Here is a 20,402-nt window from a genome sequence, read left to right on the forward strand (position 1 = left end):
TTCCATGAGGGAGTGAGTCTACCTTCTGGCACACTTGACTGCCCTTACCAGAATCTTGCACCCCACAACTGCTCACAACCATATGTTCTTCAGAAGCAGGGGGTGCACTCTTTTCTTCTTTGGGTCTTCCTACCCCCAATACAAATATGAATTACATTAAAAGAACTTGATGAAGCTGAAAGTAAGTGAAGGGGAAGTCTGCCCCTTCTCTTACTTGCATAAGCTTTCTCATAGTCTTTAGCAAAGTTTGGCAAAGCTCCTGCTGCTCTAAGGAACTGCACAGGACAGCTAAGAGGGGTGTTTTTCCCAACTCTGGCACCAACCTCAAGGAGGTACAAAATCCAGACTCCCTGTCTAAGAACATGTCCTGAATCTCATGACCTAAAAGCTCCCCCAACAATGTGACTAACTTCCTTTAACCAACTTGGTTCAAGTGGGGCTTCCTTCCTTGTTCTCTTTATATTTCCTTGTTCTCTCTATAGTTGCTTGTAGCAGTAGGTAGAAAAGGGGAGTAAGACATACCTCTGAGTAATGTTAGAACCTTCACAAAACCTCCAGAAATAGCAGATAATAAAGGTGTAATTTTTTTTTCTAAAAATGCCAATCACTATAAGGACTCCAGGCTGAAGAAATGGATCAGAAGAAGCCAACCTAAGTTCTGGTGACTGTCTACATCTCTTTAGAGGGCAGAAGGCTATGGAGCAGAAAATTCCACCCCCTTTTGTGGCAAGAAGCTACTCAGGATTAGACAATGTTCTCCCTAAGTGTTCCACAAAAGATGAGGGGATCCCTTAAGGCCCTGCAGCACAAGTTGTTTTATTACCCAAATGTGAGCATTTGTTCTGGCATATCCTATTAATCAGATTGAAGCAAAATTCTGAACCACCATCAAGTAGATCTATAATAATTCTCTCTTATCAGAGAGAAATAGAATGGAATAGATATAAATAGAAATGGAATGTTTAGTAGCTACCTATATTGCTGAACTGAGAGGGCTCAGGATCCCTGACATTTCAGGGATGTGTGGTCCTGACTCCTCTGGCCACCAAAAGAGTTTGCTCTGAAATTCCTACCTCTGTTTCTATTCATCAGAACATTTGCCACAAGACATAACTTATTCTGAAATATCTCCCATAATTATTGTAAACACTAAAATTTCACTTGATTCCATACTACTCGTTCTAGCTATGATTCCATTTTGCTCATGCTTTCTTTTTGTTTTGTTTTCTTTATTTAAAATTAATGTCTTTATTTAAACATCATGATTACAAACATGTTTATAGTTGGATTTCAGTTATAAAAAAGGACACCCCCTTCACCAATGCAATATTCCCAATACCAATGCCCTCCATTTTCCTTCTCCCCACCCCCTGCCTGTGTTCAAAGCATTCTTTTTGTTTGTTTGATCTTGGGTCACACTCAGTGGTGCTCAGGGGGTTACTCCTGGCTCTGTGTCCAGAAATCGCTCCTGGCAGGCACTGGGTGGAATTATATGAGATGCCAGGATTCGAACCACCATCTATCCTGGATCTGCTGCATGCAAGGCAAATGTCCTACTATTGTGCTATCTCTCCGGCTCCAAGACAGGCATTCTTTTTCTCTCACTCACTACCATTGTAACGATAGTTGTCAGTGTAGTTATTTCTCTAACTGAACTCATCACTCTTTGTGGTAAACTTCATACCATGGGCCGGTCCTTCTAGCCCTCATCTCTATTGTCTCTGTGTATTATTACAATAATGTCTTTTTTCTTAAATTCCATAGATGAGTGAGACTATTTTGTGCCTTTCTATCTCCCTCCGACTTATTTCACTCAGCATAATAGTTTCTATATCCATCATGTGTAAGAAAATTTTATGACTTCATCTCTCCTGATGGATGCATAGTATTCCATTATGTATATGTACCACAGTTTCTTTAGTCAGTCATCTGTTGTTGGACATCTGGGTTGTTTCCTGATTCTGGTTATTGTAAAAGTTCTGCTCATGTTTTCTTATCTCTGTCTGTGACCTAGTCTTCAAAATATCCTAAAAAAATGCCCCCTGCCTCCCTACAAACTCCAGGCCACTCCATCAAATCTACCAAGCTTTTGACTGCAGCCAACTTCTTTATGAAAGTCAATAACACTGTCTATGATCCTCATTTGGTTAAAAACAAGTGATGTTTTTTATTAACACTAAGGAGTGGTTCTCTAGCACAACTCCAGCAACTTAACAAAATAAATCTTTATAATTTCTGAGATACACAATGGATATAACATAATTCCTGGGATAAACATTCTTTCTAGACGTTTAATAGCAACATGACTGAAAACTACTCCTATGTGAGTCACTTGTGCCAACAAGATTTTTCTACATAGACTTTGCTTCCCCACGCAGTGCTGAAGAACCAGCAGTATTGGAATATAGTAAGGTTTGTTATGACATGCCCACTCTACCTTCCTCAATGGCTTTTAACCTCACCCTTTCCTCTAAGCACCCACACTCTCCTCTCAGAAAGCAGAAGTTAGAGGGATCTAGTGTACACCAACTGGAGTACTGCAACTTGGATGTTTGCTTTGCATGCAGTTGACCCAGATTGTTTGATCCCCAGTACCCTATATAGTTGTCCTGAGCCTTCCAGGAGTCATTTCTGAGTGCCAGGAGTAACCCCTAACCACTGCTGGATGTGACCCCCCCCAAAAAAAAAAAAACCAAAATAAGAGAGAGGAAGAAGAGGAGAATATCAATTACTCAGATGCCATCTTTTATAAACCTCCATCTCTCAGTCTAATCAGAGCTTTGTTAGAGCTTCCCAATGAAGGCAGCTCCTAGAAAGGCCGAAAATAAAAGGTGTGCTGCTCCAATTACCATTGGCTCTTAGCCTGGAATACAGACTTCCCTCTCTCTACCCACCTTGTACTTCTCAATCAGCCAATAGGCCCTTTATGCAAACACTCTTCCCATCCTCTCATTTTCCTGAACTAATCTCTAATTGAGTATTCTATCTACTTCTCTTCATTCTACAAAGGAGAGTGCTTTGCGAAATATCTTGTAGTTCAAGTCAATATTTATTCTCCCTTCCCAATTTTTTAATTGAGATAACAATGGCTTTCAAGGTAACAAATGCCTAAAATTTTAGAGGTGTAATATTAACACTTCATGCTTACAGTTAAAGTGCCAAAATTCCTCTACATTGTTGATGTAACTTCCTTAATTCACTCCTCCCTACTTCAGTAACCTCAATTCTGTGGTCAGAGTATTCAGTTTTATTAAACATGGTTCCCTTATTTTGTTTCTTTATATTCCATATATGACTAAGGCCATCTGGTAGTTGTCATTTTTTTTTTTTTTTTGGTTTTTGTTTTTTGGGCCACACCCGGCGGTGCTCAGGGGTTACTCCTGGCTGTCTGCTCAGAAATAGCTCCTGGCAGGCACGGGGGACCATATGGGACACCGAGATTCGAACCAACCACCTTTGGTCCTGGATCGGCTGCTTGCAAGGCAAACGCCGCTGTGCTATATCTCCGGGCCCAGTTGTCATTCTTTTGATTTATTTCACTTAACACAAACCAGTCCAGTTCCATTTATTTTATAGCAAAATATAAAACCTCATCTTTTCTTGTACTAAGTGGCTTGTCATCATTCATTTTGGAGATAGCCCAAAGTGCTAGTATGCATGCTTTGCATGTAGGAACACTGGACATTATCTTCAGTACTGCACAGTCCCCAAGCATCACTAGAAGCAACCCCTAAGTAACAAGCCAGCATTAGTCCTTGAGAACCTCTGGATATGACCGCTAAGTCAGAAAAGAAACCACACCCCATAGAAGAGTTAAACCCAGTTTTTTGAGTAGGGGGTGGTTTATCCACTTACTAGTCTTTTGTTGGGCACCTTGGCTGTTTCCATATCTTGTCTCTTGTGAATAGTGTTGCAATGAATATAGATGTGTGCCTATATTTTCTTTTAAAAATTAATATTTTTGTGTTCATAGGAAAAGGTCTAGGAGTAAAATGGCTGAATCATAGGATTATTCTCTTTTAAATATTTTGAAAAGCTCTATTTTATCTCCCATAGAATCAATAAAATAACCTTGCCATCATAATGATGAGCATTTTTTCCCATGTATATCTTCTTTAAAAAGGTATCTGTTCAGCTCTTCTCTACCCATATTTTTAAGATTTTTTTTTTTTGGTGCTTGAATTTTTTGAGCTACTTATATATCTTAGATATTAGCTTTATTTTTTTTTACAAATTCACAGAAAATTACAGTAATTTCTCCCATGCTTTTTATGTTAGTGAGTTATTTTTATAGTACAAATGCTTTTAACTTAATATAATACCACTGGTCTATTTTTTGCTTCTATTTTCCTTGCAAATAGTGCTAAGTCACTGTAGATACCACTGAAAATAATGTCATGGGGGTATTTACCCTTATTTTCTTCAACATATTTTATGGATTTGGGTCTAACATTTAATTATTTAAACTATTTTGAGTTACCTTTTGTGCATGGTGTGGAATATGATGCAATTTTATTCTTTTATATGTGGCTAATTGGTTTTCCCAACACCATTTGTTAAAGAGAATTTCCTTTTTTTCATTGCATGCTCTTGGCTCCACTGAAATAAATTAACTGTCATTATATGTGAGGTTTTTTTCTGGGTTCTCAATTATATTTTATAGATATGAGTGTCTCAATATTTTCTGTTTCCTCACATCAATCCCCCCCCCACTATTCTGTATTGTTTGTCAACATTTGCCCATGACATTTTATTTTTCATGATGAAATCTTGTTAAGAGTCAGTACTCAATAAGGTACCTTGAGCCAAAGGTCATGGTAAAATCAGAACAAAGGGCATGTATGATATCAATGTAAGATTAAAAAGCAGAATAGGAATCAGTAAGTTTTTTTTTGTTTTGTTTTGTTTTTTTTTTTTTTGGTTTTTGGACCACACCCGGTGGTGCTCAGGGGTTACTCCTGGCTGTCTGCTCAGAAATAGCTCCTGGCAGGCACAGGGGACCATATGGGACACCAGGATTTGAACCAACCACCTTTGGTCCTGGATGGGCTGCTTGCAAGGCAAACACCGCTGTGCTGTCTCTCCAGGCCCAGGAATCAGTAAGTTTTAAGGCATGTAAATGTTTTGGAGATAACATGTTGATTAAAGTGGAATGTTAGATAACTCTTCTGAATTTTTTTGCATGCCTGAAATTATATAAATAAAAGCCTGCATCTGATCATGAGCAATTCATTATCCTGTTCTCTGATCACAATTCATTAGGTGAATGATGTGAGTCCTAAGAATTTTTTGAAACCATTCTAAATTATAATCAGATTAAAAGTATCAAAGAGCCACAAATCAAACAGTGATGGAAAGACAGGCTCACAGGAAAATCCTGGTATCTGCCTTGGATTAATTGGAGTTTTGAGGAAGTCTAGAAACTTTATTACCCCAAGATGTCCTTTGAGTTTGGGCCAGATAATGTTAACCAGGGTAAATGTTCAATGCCAGGGCTCCTCAAAATGAAACCTAAATGAGCATTTGTGAGAATCACCTGGAAGTACGAGTTTAAGGAAGGTTGGAGGGTAAGGGGTCCTTCACAGTAGCTAAATTATATTCCGGAGACAAGTGCTATATGGGTCTGTAGGGGGCAGGCACTCTGGTGATCATCAGACAACCAAATTGGATAGTTTAATTAGCTGGTATTAAATTAGGTCCTAGACTCAGTGATCTAGGCAGCCTCCAGAGTCATACCTAGTGGTGCTTGGAGGGTCATACTGAGAAGGGAATTGTACTCCAGTTCCTTGTATAAGCAAGGCCTGCACCCCTGACCTGGGGGCTCCCCTGACTCCTGAGCACTCTTCTTTCTATTATTTTTTAAGAGTCAGCTTCAGGGAAGGAAAAAACAAATTCTGGGCCAGATGTCATATTGCTGTCACTAAAGTATGCAGTGACAGGAGGTGGAGCCTGTTTGTGCTGTTTCTCTGACTCCAGTCTTATCCTTTCACCTTTTCCAAAATGGCAAGTTGTTAATTTTCCTCCACATCTTCCTTAGCATGGAGTTGGAGTAACTACCCAGATGTTGTTTTTCACTTGAAGATGATTAACACGTTTTTTGAAAAGTACTTTCTTGAAATATCTATATAATCTGAATACTTAAAATCTCCTTAAACAATGTCACTGTTTCTTCATAGCTAAATTATGAGAGCTGCACTATTGACCCACAGCCTTGGAGAATATTAATCATAAAGACAAAAATAGCCCTTCCAGATCAAAGAATCCTGTTGTCTTAAATTTCTAATTTATTTATTTTGTGGGATTAGCCCCCAATCATTATATCCTACATAGCTCTTTTTGGTAAACTACCTCCCATACTCCAAAAAATTTGATAAATAAACTTCCTTATTTCCAAAGTCTCATCCTTCTGGCAAAGCTCTTTATCTTCATTTTTTTCCCTTTTTTGAAAAGAAATAATAAAAACTTCTTTTGGGCAATGTCATTGTTGAAAGAGCCAAACAAGGTCATTCTTTTCTGATACTGGGGCTTTTGAGAAGAAACGATTTGTATATTCAAAGAGTCTGATATTTTGATCAGCACATCTTGAATTCTTTTGTAATACTAGCAACAAAAATCATAGTAGTAGTGATAATAGCCACCACTAACGTAGCATTTATATATATATACATATATGTATATATGTATATTCTCATTTAATTCTCACAAAAACATGTTATCAGGGGTCTCAAACTCAATTTACCTGGGGGCTGCAGGAGGCAAAGTCGGGGTGATCCTTGAGTGCAAAGTCAGTAGTAAGCCTTGAACATTGGGGGGGTGTGACCCAAACAACTAAAACTAAACAAAACAAAAAAAGATTCCTCTAGGGCAGGGTCAGAAAATCTTGTATGGAGGGGCACAAATGGCCCGCGGGCCGCGAGTTTGAGACCCCTGAGTAAATGCTATTATCTCCACCATACAGTAAAGAAAGCAGAAGTTCAGAGAGGGTAAGTTTATTACCTTTTAATTAATTATTTATGTATTATTTTGGATAATTAATAACAGATGCAGAATCCAACCAGGGCCATTCAAACCCCCAACCCTTTTCTATTATCCATATCATGTGATAAAATGTTTTGTCACCAAGCCTAAAACAAAAGTTCTTTGAGGGTAGGATTTGTATTATAAAGCATTCCTCATCTCAGAACTGCAGCACTTAGCAATAATGCAAGAAACCTAATGAGATAGTTCAATGTGCTGATAGCAAGCATTGTATACAAGAAGTCTGGGTTTGATTTCTCTGCACTGCATAGGTCTGACTGAAAATATAATGCAAGAGGATCAATGAACTATTTTGGATCATGAAATAGAATTAACACAATGAAATACCACTCACCAACTAGCTTGTGAAGTTAAATAGCACCCTACCTAAACTCATGCATGCCACTTAGAACTTCAGAATGTGACCCTATTTAGAAAAATGGCCTTTGTAGATATAATCAAATTAAGATGAAATCCTATTGGATTAGAATTATCCCAATTCAACTACCAGTGTCCTCCTAAGAAATAGACTTGAACTTGGATACAGACACACAGAGGTAATATCCTATGGAGGCAGAGATACACAAGGAGAAAACTATGATTACAAAACCAGAGCTAGAAGAGATAGGTCTGGTGGCAACCAGCAGAAACTGGAAGCTAAGACCAAATGTGAAAGTAACATTTCAGAAGTCATGAGACAGGTGAAGAGAGTTGGGGCCATCTATTCTGTCACCTGGTTAGGTGACACTCATGGGGTGGAAGCTGCAAACCCAAAATAAAACCTTGTTTGGGATCTTCTATTGGAGTTTGGGACCCTTCTTTCTCTGCACAAGGTCAGTGTCTAGAAAGGACAGTGATATGACAAGGGTTATTTCATTTGAGACTCTCTTTGTAGATCTTTGGGACATCCCTGGGAGGTTTAGTGTGTGTTCACCAGCGTCTGCTTACCTCCCATACCAGACAAGCTAATCCCACTGGGATCATTTGGATGTGGAGTTGAAGGTGGTTCATAGCCGATTACCAAGTCAATGGTGGCCTGTGTGAAAATAATTCATAGCAAACAGAATCAGTACAGGGTATGGAGGCTATGAATGCAAGTCAAATGAAGTCAGCAAGAGTAAAAGAAGTCTATGAAATGAACAGAGGGGTGGGAAGTGAGACTTAAAAATGAAACACGCTCTTCACATATTGTATTTATTCCCATTTTTTCTTCACTTCAAAATAAGATATATGCAATGTGCATAGGGATTTGTTCATAATTTTTTTTCACTATAGTCAGGCCCTCCAATGTTCTAAGGAACAGTAAATTGGTCCCCTGTTTAAAAAGTTTGAGGACCACTTACATGTAAATCCAGGCAGGGTAGGAAAACTAAAAGTGTATCCCCACTAAGGAGAACTATGGACACTAGAGGAAAAAGGCTACAAGCAAGCTTGAACTTTTAATTAGCCTCTAGTCTAGATAGGAGGTGGCCTCCAATCACAGAATTACAGTGACAACTGGTGAAGGGGGAGTATTCTGTTTATGACTGAAACCCACTACATACATGCTTGTAACCATGGTGCTTAAAGATTTCTTTAAAAAAAAAAAGAATTACAGTGACAAAAGTTCTTTAAATAATTAAGTTGTTTGCTTGCTCATAGATTTCTTTAATAATTGCTGAGTCTATTTTCACACTTCTCTCTAAAAAGAAATTTTAGTTGACTAGCAAAAAATTATATAGCAGTATGTTTCATAAACAGGATAAGAAGGGGAATCATGGCTCATTAAAGAGGAAAGAAATAGGCAATAACGAAGATAATCACTATCCTTCTTGCATAAAATGTGGCTCTGAGATGGAAAAAAGGAACAAAAACAGAAATAGAAAATACCATGTAGCCTACAGTCATACTACCTGGACATGCCCGATCTCATCTGATCTTGGAAGGTAAACAGGCTCAGACCTGCTTAGTACATGGTTGGGAGAAGGTGGCATGTAAATTTCACTCTTGGGAAGGAAAAACATAATGGCTCCTTCCAGGAAAGAAAGTCATTCCAAGCACTAAAATCTCATTTTAGTCTCTCACATTAATCTTACACCTATTCTAGGGTAGAATAATTTTTATAACTTTACTATTTTTCATAAATATCATTTTTAAGTTGATAAAATTATTTTTGATTCATGAAGCTACAATGTACTACACTTGATCTTAGCCAAGAAGTGATGATGAAGCTACAATGTTTTACAGTTGCTAATGTTAGCTACACAGTGTTATTATCTTCTGTTTTTCCATACACATACTCACAACTAATATCTACTATTATAATTACCTCACAAAAGAAAGGTTCTTTAACAACAAACATGAAGGAGTGACAACTTCAGAATAAAGGGACTTCTTTCCAAATAAGGATGGCACATGCATGTTTGTATCTACACACACATAAATGATCTGATAAAAATAGCATAATGTATATTTAGAACATACTTATACAAAAAATCATTCACTAATATGCATAGAGCTCACTCTATGGCATTCTGTCACAAAAAATCAAGTTGAACAAATTTCCTGGTTCTGTGAATGAACATAAAAGATATAATTATGTATATCACTTAAAATTAACATATCTATTTCAAAAACAGATTTCTGCTCCTTGTGTATTTATATTTTTACACTTTTATCTTTATCTTTCTGGTAAAGGGTCTCACTTCAAAGCTATATAGCAAGAGGAAATACACTCACCCCAATTTCTTGTCCTCTTTCATTTAGTAGAGACACTTGTTTGTAGGGCAAAGATCTGCTTTGGTCACCAATCAGGTCCTTTAGGGATATGGTAGCTGTACCAATTAGTCTAAAGAAGACATAAGAAAGCATACAGTAGCCTGAGAGACATGGTTTCCCTGCCTCAACAACCCTCTCCAATCTCTCCCTCTTTATCTGATATCAACCGAATAATCTATAATAAAATATTAGCAATTTTATTCTCATCAAGACAGTATTTTAGCAGTTATGACACTTCATAACGAGCAATCATGTTAAGACTCAAACTAGGGAGTTAAACTTTCATGTCAGAATTGAGTTAAATGGGTAAGAGTCAAAGACTGAATAAAGTTTTCCAGAATTTAAGAAAAGAGAAAAGTCCTACAAACCGAGCCATTCCTCTGTGATAGGAATTGAAAAAGAATTTTAGGGGCTGGGCGGTGGCGCTAGAGGTAAGGTGCCTGCCTTGCCAGCGCTAGCCTTGGACGGACCGCGGTTCGATCCCCCGGTGTCCCATATGGTCCCCCAAGCCAGGAGCGACTTCTGAGCGCATAGCCAGGAGTAACCCCTGAGCATCACTGGGTGTGGCCCAAAAACCAAAAACCAAAAAAAAAAAAAAAAAAAAAAAAAAAAGAATTTTAAATACTGGTTAAAGATACCCTATCCTTCTCCCCAATTGAGTAGATTTTCTTGAAGTCTAAATAGGTTTAGACTAATAAATGAGACTAAATGAATAGGTTTAGTCTAAATACATTTAATGGTGGAGCTAACTTGCTACCCTATTTCTTCTAAATCAGCATTCAAAAGTTGAATGTGTGTGCCCCTTTCTCATCCTGGACCCTGGGAGGCTATCTTCAATTCAGCCCATAAGAAAGCATATGCATCTTGCTTAGTAAGGTGTTCTAAGGGCAGTAATTATTACTGTTATATTCAAACTCTAACCTCAGGGTCTGAAGCTCAGCAATTTATTTATAAATACTTACTAAGTGAAGAAAAGAATAAGTAAATCTTTATGTCAAGAATGAATATCCAAAATATTTGTATAAAGAGCACCTGATGGGAAAAATGTATGAAACACACATTTTTTTTCAGATAATTCAAAACAAAAATGCAACTAAGGAATATAATGTTTAAATTAGTGCATACAGCATATAATATGATACATCACCTGCTGTAGAGAGCACATTCCCTCTGTGAAATAGTATATTAAATCCAAGAAAATTCAGGAGTATGCTCTCAGTAAAGACACAAAATAAAGGAGAGTGAATTGTAAGAATTTTAGCTGCTGAGCCGGAGAGATAGCATGGAGATAAGGTGTTTGCCTTGCATGCAGAAAGATGGTGTTTTGAATTCTGGCATCCCCTAAGGTCCCTAGAGCCTGCCAGGAGCGATTTCTGAGCATAGAGCCAGGAGTAACCCCTGAGTGCTGGCGGGTGTGACCCAAAAACCAAACCCCGCCCCCCAAAATAATTCTAACTACCGTCTACTTATATTTTACTGACATTTACAGAAACTAATGCCAATAAAAAGCAGTTATGATAGACTGCAATGCAATTTGCAGAAAAATAGAAAACTAAACATCAAGTTCTGGAAGTCATTAAAGAAGTATCTTCTTTCAAAAAAGCATAGGGTGAAAAAATCTTAGTGGAGCAAAAGATATAATTCTGTATATGGAGGCAAAACTAAAAGTTCATTCTATAAAGCAAGCATCATTTTATTCTAAAATGCAGCGAGTTTCTTTGAAGATTAGAATGTCAAAGCTTATATCAAATGTAAGTACATTATTGTTGAACATATCAATATTCCTCTCTTTCATTCAGAACTCAGAAACAGAAGAGGCCCTCTCAACCTACCACAACAACCAGTAACTTGCCAATATTAATAAATGACCTCACTTTCAATGAATAGAAAGATGTATTGCTCAGATGCCCTGCTGTTTCCAGTAGGATAAAACATGTGCTTTCTTGTTTTCTTGGAACACTATACTTTTCTCACCTTCTTGGATGGAACACCACAAGAAGCTCAACAACCACAATGAATTCTCTTTTCTTCTAAGCTCTGAGCAATAAAGCCTATTTTTCACAATAAAAAATGTATGACTCCAGAGATATTAGCGAATATTTCAGCCTTTTGAACTAATACAGAAATTAATTCTTTCAATCAACGTTGAGGATTAATGGGGTCTTTGGAAGGTATTTTTCAGATAAATATAATTGCTATATCTTTTTATTTTTATTTATTTATTTATTTATTTATTTATTTATTTATTTTGGTTTTTGGGCCACACCCAGTGACACTCAGGGGTTACTCCTGGCTATGTGCTCAGAAATTGCTTTTGGCTTGGGGACCATATGGGACATCGATAGATCGAATCATGGTCTGTCCTAGGTCAGTGCATGCAAGGCAAATGCCCTACTGCTTGTACCACCACTCTGGTCTCTACTATATCTATTTTTTGATTAGCATATTTTCTCCTCCTGTAAAATCTTTATGCTGCTGACAAGTTGCATCGACACATGTTCCACCTGTCCAAATGAAATAAATGACCCCTCACCAAAAATAAGTCTCCTTGGCACAATCTCTTGCCCATCCTCCATAGTCACACAGATATGAATCTGAGAATTTATTTTCATGTGTTAGAAATAGGACAGTAATCCATGGGATGAGTTCATGGGGGTTTTAAGAAAATGTGAAAACTGCAAATTTAGAATTCACCTGATTGCTATTAAATTAACTTAGATGTGGACAAACAATAGATTGTATTTTTTATGATTCCAAGATTCAGAGATGAATTTTGTGATTAAAACAATGATACATACACTCCAACATGTACTTGCTTTTGCTTAAGTCAAGATGACCTAAATTTTTATTAGTGATAAATCTTACTGCAAAACTAAAGGAACAGCTGAGATGTTGCTAACTTGGAGAGTGGGCTGATTTGGATTGGGCCCACATGTCTTAACCGTGGCACAAATGATATTGTGAACTGGACAATTCTTTCCAAGGAAATGTTCAGCAAATGAGGTTCTCTATCCCAGCACAATATCCCCTAGAGATATCCCCTATCTCTACATCTTGTCATTTATTCCCCATGTTTGAGAACTATTGTATTAGAAAATTACTTTGTCCATCCTATCTATGTATCCTAATTTCTTTTGAGACCTCCTGAACTGACTTGATTTTTCTGCAAATGAAGTAGTTTTTGAATCCTTTTGATCTGCTACAAACTTGCAGATATGCTATTTTCTACACAGATCTTTCTTTTTCTTTCTTTTTCTTTCTTTCTTTCTTTCTTTCTTTCTTTCTTTCTTTCTTTCTTTCTTTCTTTCTTTCTTTCTTTCTTTCTTTCTCTTTCTTTCTTTCTTTCTTTTTCTTTCTTTCTTTCTTTCTTCTTTCTTTCTTTCTTTCTTTTCTTTCTTTCTTTCTTCTTTCTTTCTTTCTTTCTTTCTTTCTTTCTTTCTTTCTTCTTCTTCTTTCTTTCTTTCTTCTTCTTTCTTTTCTTTCTTTTCTCTTCTTCTTTCTTTCTCTTCTCCTTTTCTTTCTTTCTTCTTCTTTCTTCCTTCTTTTCTTTTCTTTCTCTTTTCTCTTTCTTTTCTTTTTCTTTCTTTTTCTTTTTTCCTTTTCTTCTCTTCCCTTTTCCCTTCCCTTCCTTCCTTCCTTCCTTCCTTCCTTCCTTCCTTCCTTCCTTCCTTCCTTCCTTCCTTCCTTCCTTCCTTCCTTCCTTCCTTCTTCCTTCTTCTTTCTTTCTTCTTTCTTTTTTCTTTCTTTCTTTCGTTCTTTCTTTCTGTCTTTCTTTCTTTCTTTCTTTCTTTCTTTCTTTCTTTCTTTCTTTCTTTCTTTCTTTCTTTCTTTCTTTCTTTCTATTGAGACCAATGTGAATCACAAATCTTTCAGTTGTATTTCAGTTACATAGTGACAGTGAATTAAGGACATTACCACCACCAGTGTTGACCTCCCTCTACCCAAGTTTCCAGTATGCATCCCATACCTCCACACGTAGCCCCCTAGACTGTAGTGTAATAGGTCCATTTTTTACACAGACTTATTTAAAAGGCAATCTCATTGAAATATTTTAAGCTATTTAAATTTTAAAGTTCATTTAGACCTTGGATACCAGTCAGGCGACTTATTATTAGGAAAAACTACATGTCAGAACATGGTTTTGATTGACAAGCCAGAATATTAAGCAGGGCTTCTGCCTCATGAGTACAGACCTATATCTTATAGATCAAATTCAAGTTCACACAGGGTGCTAGGAAAAAGGGTTGGCACATAACAAATGAAAATTTGGTGAGTGATGTGTAAAACAATAGAGACTTGTGACCACGGGAAAGAAAAGTGTAAAACTCAGATCCCATCTGAATTCCAATCTTCATTCTGACTCAACCATGATATGCCACTTTCCTGTTTCCAGGAAAGTCAGTAACTTATCACCAATACAAATAGAAAAAGTAAAATAAATCAGTTATCAAAGCCAACTTCAAATCAAAACATTTTGAAAATGTTAGTCCCCTTTCATTTTTAAAAACTAATTTCTTTATTTGAGCACCCTGGTTACAAACATGTTTGTAGTTAGATTTTAGTCATAAAATGCACACTCCCCTTGTCCAGTGCAACTTAACCATCAAAAATGTCTCCCATTTCACTTTCTTAAGATTTACTTTTCCATTAGAATGTTTTGATCCTTTTATGTAAGTTATGTGTGTAGAGGGGAGGGGTATACAGGAGTGAAGAGGAGGACAGCCAAAAGAAAACATGAACTATTTTTTTTGAAGCAGAGTATGTTTAAATGAAGACCATGCATGAGATGTATCTTCCCAAATACTTTTAATAGCAAGGATGAATTGAAGCAAAATACCAAAACTGTAAGTTGAAGAATACATCCCCTCTGGGTAAGCCTGAGCTGGGTAGGATTCCCAGAACAGGCCCAGCCTTCTCTGGCCTATTTTCTCTGATGTTGCTTAGATACAAAATACTGTCAGACTGGAAAATGATGACTTGGCCTCCAACATGGGGGCGGACTGTTCAGTCAGTCCTACCAGAAGTCAGTTTCCTTTAAAGGGGATAACACTAAATCCTGAGCCCTTTTCTCCCTGATTACTAAGGCAGTAAGCATGCTGAGATGTTACAGTGTGACAGGAAGGGAAGGCTGCCCTGCATTTTCACAGAAAAATAATTCTTCCCATGGGCTCCACCCAGTACTGGAACAGAGGCATCCAGCTCAAAACGAAACTTAATAATAAACCTCAAGGCTTTTGTTCACTGCAGCTTTACTTATGGAATTAATAAACTGAAGATGTATTCTGAAATCATGAATAAGCCTATTTTCTACCCTTATATCTTTTCATCCCAGAATGTCTTTACAGTTTTGGGTGGGTCTCCATGCAACAGGGAACTAATTATAAGTAGGGGGAACAATGACTTAAATATTAGATGTTAGGTTGAGGGGGACATAAGAGCCCCCCCCCATCCTAACAAATTTGGCAACCTGCACATGTTAGTGTTAGCTAAAAACTTCTACAGTGGTTTCTTCTTTGTCTGAGAAGTGGAAAATGTTCTCTCCAGTAGCCAATATAATGTTGAGTGACACTGCAGTTGAGTAAGAGTTTTGCTGGCAGAATTTTTAATCAAGGGAGCTTAGGAATGTGGGCTGTTCTGGGCAATAGGGACTCAGCCCACATAGATTACTGCAGGAGGGTTTGCTGCAAATCCCCTTGTAAAGGAAAGGAATGGGAAAAGATGCTGGAAGTCACAGGGGTGCCTGTTTTGGCCTAGAGAGACTGTGGCACTTGATAATTTCATATTCTCCAAGGAGAATTAACAGTTTCAAATAAGTTTAAAGGTCAGAGACATCTGACTAGATCTGCAATCTGCCTGCTCTTGGATGCACTGGGCTTTGGATCAGCAAAGTCCTGTCATCTGGACCAGTCTTTGTTGCCATGAGAATCCTCAATGTGCCAGGCTTCACAACCTCATAGCATTTTCTTCTCAGCCAATATCAGAGGTCAACTCAGTAGCCAATCCCATCCTAGGAAGCTTTGGTAAGCAAAGCCCCCTCAAAGAGCACTCTCTGGCTCAGGCTTCTGTCCTATCATACAATTGGAAACCCCTCCTGAATCTATCAAATGGCCTGTTTTCATTCCTAACAGACTGCAGTAGAACCACTACTTACAGATTCCCAAGATCCTGAAACAGATATTTTCTTTAGTTAATTCTTATACTTAGGAAGTTCAAGAAACAATGGTCCAGACTCCAAGGAAGAACAGGGTGCAGAGGTGGGGCATAGGATATTGGGAAAGTGGATGGCAAACTGAAATCAGTGAAGAAACTTGTAGTTATTTTATTTGCACTTTAAAAAAATTTTTTATTTAAACAACTTTATTACATACATGATTGTATTTGGGTTTCAGTCATGTAAAGAACATCACCCATCACCAGTGCAACATTCCCATCACCAATGTCCCAAATCTCCCTCCTCCCCACCCAACCCCCGCCTGTACTCTAGACAGGCTTTCTATTTTCCTCATACATTCTCATTATTAGGACACTTCAAAACGTAGTTATTTCTCTAACTAAACTCATCCCTGTTTGTGGTGAGCTTCATGAGGTGAACTGTAACTTCCAGCTCTTTTCTCTTTTGTGTCTGAAAGTTATTATTGCAAGAATGTCTTTCATTTTTCTTAAAACCCATAGATGAGTGAGACCATTCTGCATCTTTCTCTCTCTCTGGCTTATTTCACTCAGCATAATAGATTCCATGTACATCCATGTATAGGATAATTTCATGACTTTTTCTCTCCTGACAGCTGCATAATATTCCATTTTGTATATGTACCACAGTTTCTTTAGCCATTCATCTGTTGAAGGGTATCTTGGCTGTTTCCAGAGTCTTGCTATGGTAAATAGTGCTGCAATGAATATAGGTGTAAGGAAGGGATTTTTGTATTGTATTTTTGTGTTCCTAGGGTATATTCCTAGGAGTGGTATAGCTGGGTCGTATGGGAGCTCGATTTCCAGTCTTTGGAGGAATCTCCATATTGCTTTCCATAAAGGTTGGACTAGACGGCATTCCCATCAGCAGTGGATAAGAGTTCCTTTATCTCCACATCCCCACCAACACTGCTTGTTCTCATTCTTTGTGATGTGTGCCATTCTCTGGGGTGTGAAGTGGTACCTCATAGTTGTTTTGATTTGCATCTCCCTGATGATTAGTGATGTGGAGCATTTTTTCATGTGTCTTTTGGCCATTTGTATTTCTTCTTTGTCAAAGTGTCTGTTCATTTCTTCTCCCCATTTTTTGATGGGATTAGATGTTTTTTCTTGTAAATTTCTGTCAGTGCCTTGTATATTTTGGAGATTAGCCTCTTATCTGATGGGTATTATTTGCACTTTTTTAAAAGGCTATTTTATTTTGGCTGGTTTTGGGGCCAGACCTGGTGGTGCTCAGCGTTTATTCCTGCCTCTATTCTGAGGGATCACTCTTTTTTTTTTTAAATCTTATTTATTTTCTGAGGGATCACTCTTCCCCCCTTTTTAAAAATTAGTATTTTTATTTAAACAACTTGATTACAAACATAATTGTGGTTGGGTTTCAGTCATGTAAAGAACACCCCCCCTTCACCCGTGCAACATTCCCATCACCAATGTCCCAAATCTTCCTCCTTTCCACCAACCCCCACCTGTACTCTAGACAGGCTTTCTACTTCCCTCATTCATTCACATGGTTATGACAGTTCTCAATGTAGTTATTTCTCTAACTGCACTCGTCACTCTTTGTGGTGAGCTTCATGTAGCGAGCTGAAACTTCTAGCCCTCCTCTCTTTTGTCTCTGAAAATTATTGCAAGAATGTCTTTTATTTTTCTTAAAATCCATAAATGAGTGAGACTATTCTGAGTCTATCTCTCTCCTTTTGACTATTTCACTCAGCATAATAGATTCCATGTACATCCACGTATAGGAAAATTTCATGACTTCATCTCTCCTGATGGCTGCATAATATTCCATTGTTTATATGTACCACAGTTTCTTTAATCTTTCATCTCTTGAAGAGCATCTTGGTTGTTTCCAGAGTCTGGCTATGGTTAATAGTGCTGCAATAAATATAGGTGTGAGGAAGGGGTTTTTGTATTGTATTTTTTGTTCCTAGGATATATCCCTAGGAGTGGTATAGCTGGATCGTATAGGAGCTCAATTTCCAGTTTTGGAGGAATCTCCACATCACTTTTCCATGGACTAGTTGGCATTCCCACCAGCAGTGGATAAGAGTTCCTTTCTCTCCACATGAGGGGATCACTCTTGACAGTGTTTAGAGGACTCTGAATTGAACCCAGGTCAGCTGCAGTCAATGCAAGCACCAAAGCAAGCTGTTGTACTATCTCTCTGATCCTTGTTTTTTGTTTTGCTTTTTACAGTGTTCAATGTGTTTCTTTAGGCTTGCATTTGAGAAATGGACATAGGAATTCAATTATATCCAAGAACAGAATAGTGATTTGTCAATCTCCCTGAGAATCTGCTCAGTAGGCCTTGCTACCAATGCTTTTTCCTTCTTACTTCAGACCAGGGGTGACAGGGAGCTGGAAGTTTTTGTTTTGTTTATCACAGGAGTTAAGGTGTATTCATCTTGTGGGAGAAAGAGCCTGCATTTTAAACAAACTCGATTCCTGGGTTTGGGAACCCAGCCTTATTAACCTAGCCTGAATGCTGTAGTAGGATCTATAGGATTCAAGACCCTTTTTAAACCCAACCTTCAAATGACTAGACTTTGACTAGAGAAGAAACTTGGTCGAAACCCAGGTCTCCATACCCTAGGATTCTGAGTATTGAGGCACCAAGATTGGAGTCAGTCACTTTGTGACTGCAAGGGCCAAGTTAACTAGCCCAATGCCTAGTACAAAAGATGCCCAATAATTATTTCCTAAGTAAATGACTGTATTCTGTTGTTTTGTTATTTGCACCTGATCAAGTCTCCTATTTGTTCAGAACTCAGATATAAATCTGTGCTTACTTGCTTGAATGGTTCAACAAAACAACCAAGCTCAACCTCTGTCTGACATTTTCATTCTTTGCATCAAGATGGAGATTTTCATTTTTCTATTCACTCACTTATTCATTGGTTCGTCATGCACTTGAGCTATTGGTAAGGGGCCAGAATAGCTTACTGATTAAGAATTTGGAAGTATAGGACTAGGAAACAGTTCAGTGGCCTAAAGTTCCTGCCACACACTCATAAATCTATGTGTTTGTTCCATAAGACCAGCACATGCTTAGAGCATGATCCTAATACCTCTTCTATTGAGCATCTTTCTCCTGCGATCCCTGTTGATACCCAGTGAGTACTACTGCCAGAAAGTTCAAGAGCACCAAAACTAAAGGAGTAAAACCCCTGGAGAGCAATGTAAGTTGATATGTGAACCCTATTAAGCACCACAGTCAAGTCATTCTGTGAATCCTAGTCATGAACATCAATGAACAGAAGGGAAAGGGGGAAGTGTGGAGTTAAGCAGAGCTGAATACCATGAATTTAGTTTTACAGTATATACCATTCATCACAGGTTGTCTATCTTCCTAGATCTCACTTTCTCATCTGTAAAATGAGGATAATGGCAGTTTCCATCTACTGGTATTTTTAAGACAAAAAGAATGGTGTGTTAAATGCTTAACAGGCATCTTGGGTTATTTTTAGACACTATTCTAAAAAAAGAATCTAAAAGAGAATACAAGGATGACATCAGGCCCAGACCCAGATGGAAAGCTGAGCTGAATTCAGACATAGCAGGAATCTGAGAAACCATGACTGCCTTATATATGCAGGGTCTGGGTAGGCAGTGTCTGAATAAAAAGATAACAAGCAGTGCACATTTCATTGACCTGCTTTCTTCTATTCATGTGAGCAGTGTTATTTCTCATGTGCTATAATAATTGAAGGCTAATTAGTACAGTACCACTATGGAGTGATACTGCAAGTCTCCTTCAGACAGTTCTGTCAGATTGCCTCGGCAAATTACAATTCAGAATGTTACCAGCACCTGATTGGTCATTTAGTGTTTCTTGTTAAAGAGTCTAGGGTTTAAAAGATTGTGTATTTGAGGAACATAGGTAATTCTCTGTCACTAGTTGAAAACATAGGATTGGGGGTTGGTAGCTTTGGATTGGACTTCCAGCTCCATATTGTACATGTTCTGAACCATCTCTCCCCGCTCCCCATGAAAAATGTTTGTCTCTGCATGTGTGTGATCCTCTGTCCCCAAATGGGCCTATTTTTATTTCTCATGGTTGACATTATACTATTATCTCATCAGAAGTACCAAATAAATACCATAAAAAATTAAAAAAATTAAAAAAAGATAACAAGCAAATTATTTCTACACAGTTAGTGTGTAAACTTTTGAAACCAATCCTTTCTCTTGGGTACAATGAATGAATACTTCCCTCTCCATGATCAAAGCTATATAAACTACAAATCTGTTTTTGAGTAACGTCTGTTTTCTTTCTTTCTTTTTTTTTTTTGGGGGGGTTTTGGGCCATACCCTGTGACGCTCAGGGATTACTCCTGACTATGCGCTCAGAAATTGCTCCTGGCTCGGGAGACCATGTGGGATGCCCGGGAATCGAACTGCAATCTGTCCTAGGTCATCCACATACAAGGCAA

The 20,402-nt window shown here is 37.9% G+C and overlaps 1 protein-coding gene and 1 non-coding gene across 2 annotated transcripts in view; one reads left to right on the top strand and one right to left on the bottom strand.

Moving 5' to 3' along the window:
- MYOF (myoferlin) overlaps positions 1 to 20,402 on the bottom strand; it is a 182,985-nt gene that overhangs the window by 118,159 nt on the left and 44,424 nt on the right. Inside the window, exons 4-5 of the mRNA XM_049764380.1 lie at positions 9,736 to 9,844; positions 7,966 to 8,053 (exon numbers count right to left, since the gene is read on the bottom strand). Coding sequence (XP_049620337.1) covers positions 7,966 to 8,053; positions 9,736 to 9,844 — 197 coding nt within the window. The remainder of the gene's footprint in view (positions 1 to 7,965; positions 8,054 to 9,735; positions 9,845 to 20,402) is intronic.
- Positions 19,605 to 19,733, top strand: LOC125995546 (small nucleolar RNA SNORA19). Its single transcript, XR_007491048.1, has one exon. It is a non-coding gene; the product is annotated as a small nucleolar RNA SNORA19 (small nucleolar RNA).

Source organism: Suncus etruscus, chromosome 17 (genome assembly GCF_024139225.1).
Source record: "Suncus etruscus isolate mSunEtr1 chromosome 17, mSunEtr1.pri.cur, whole genome shotgun sequence".
Taxonomy (NCBI): domain Eukaryota; kingdom Metazoa; phylum Chordata; class Mammalia; order Eulipotyphla; family Soricidae; genus Suncus; species Suncus etruscus.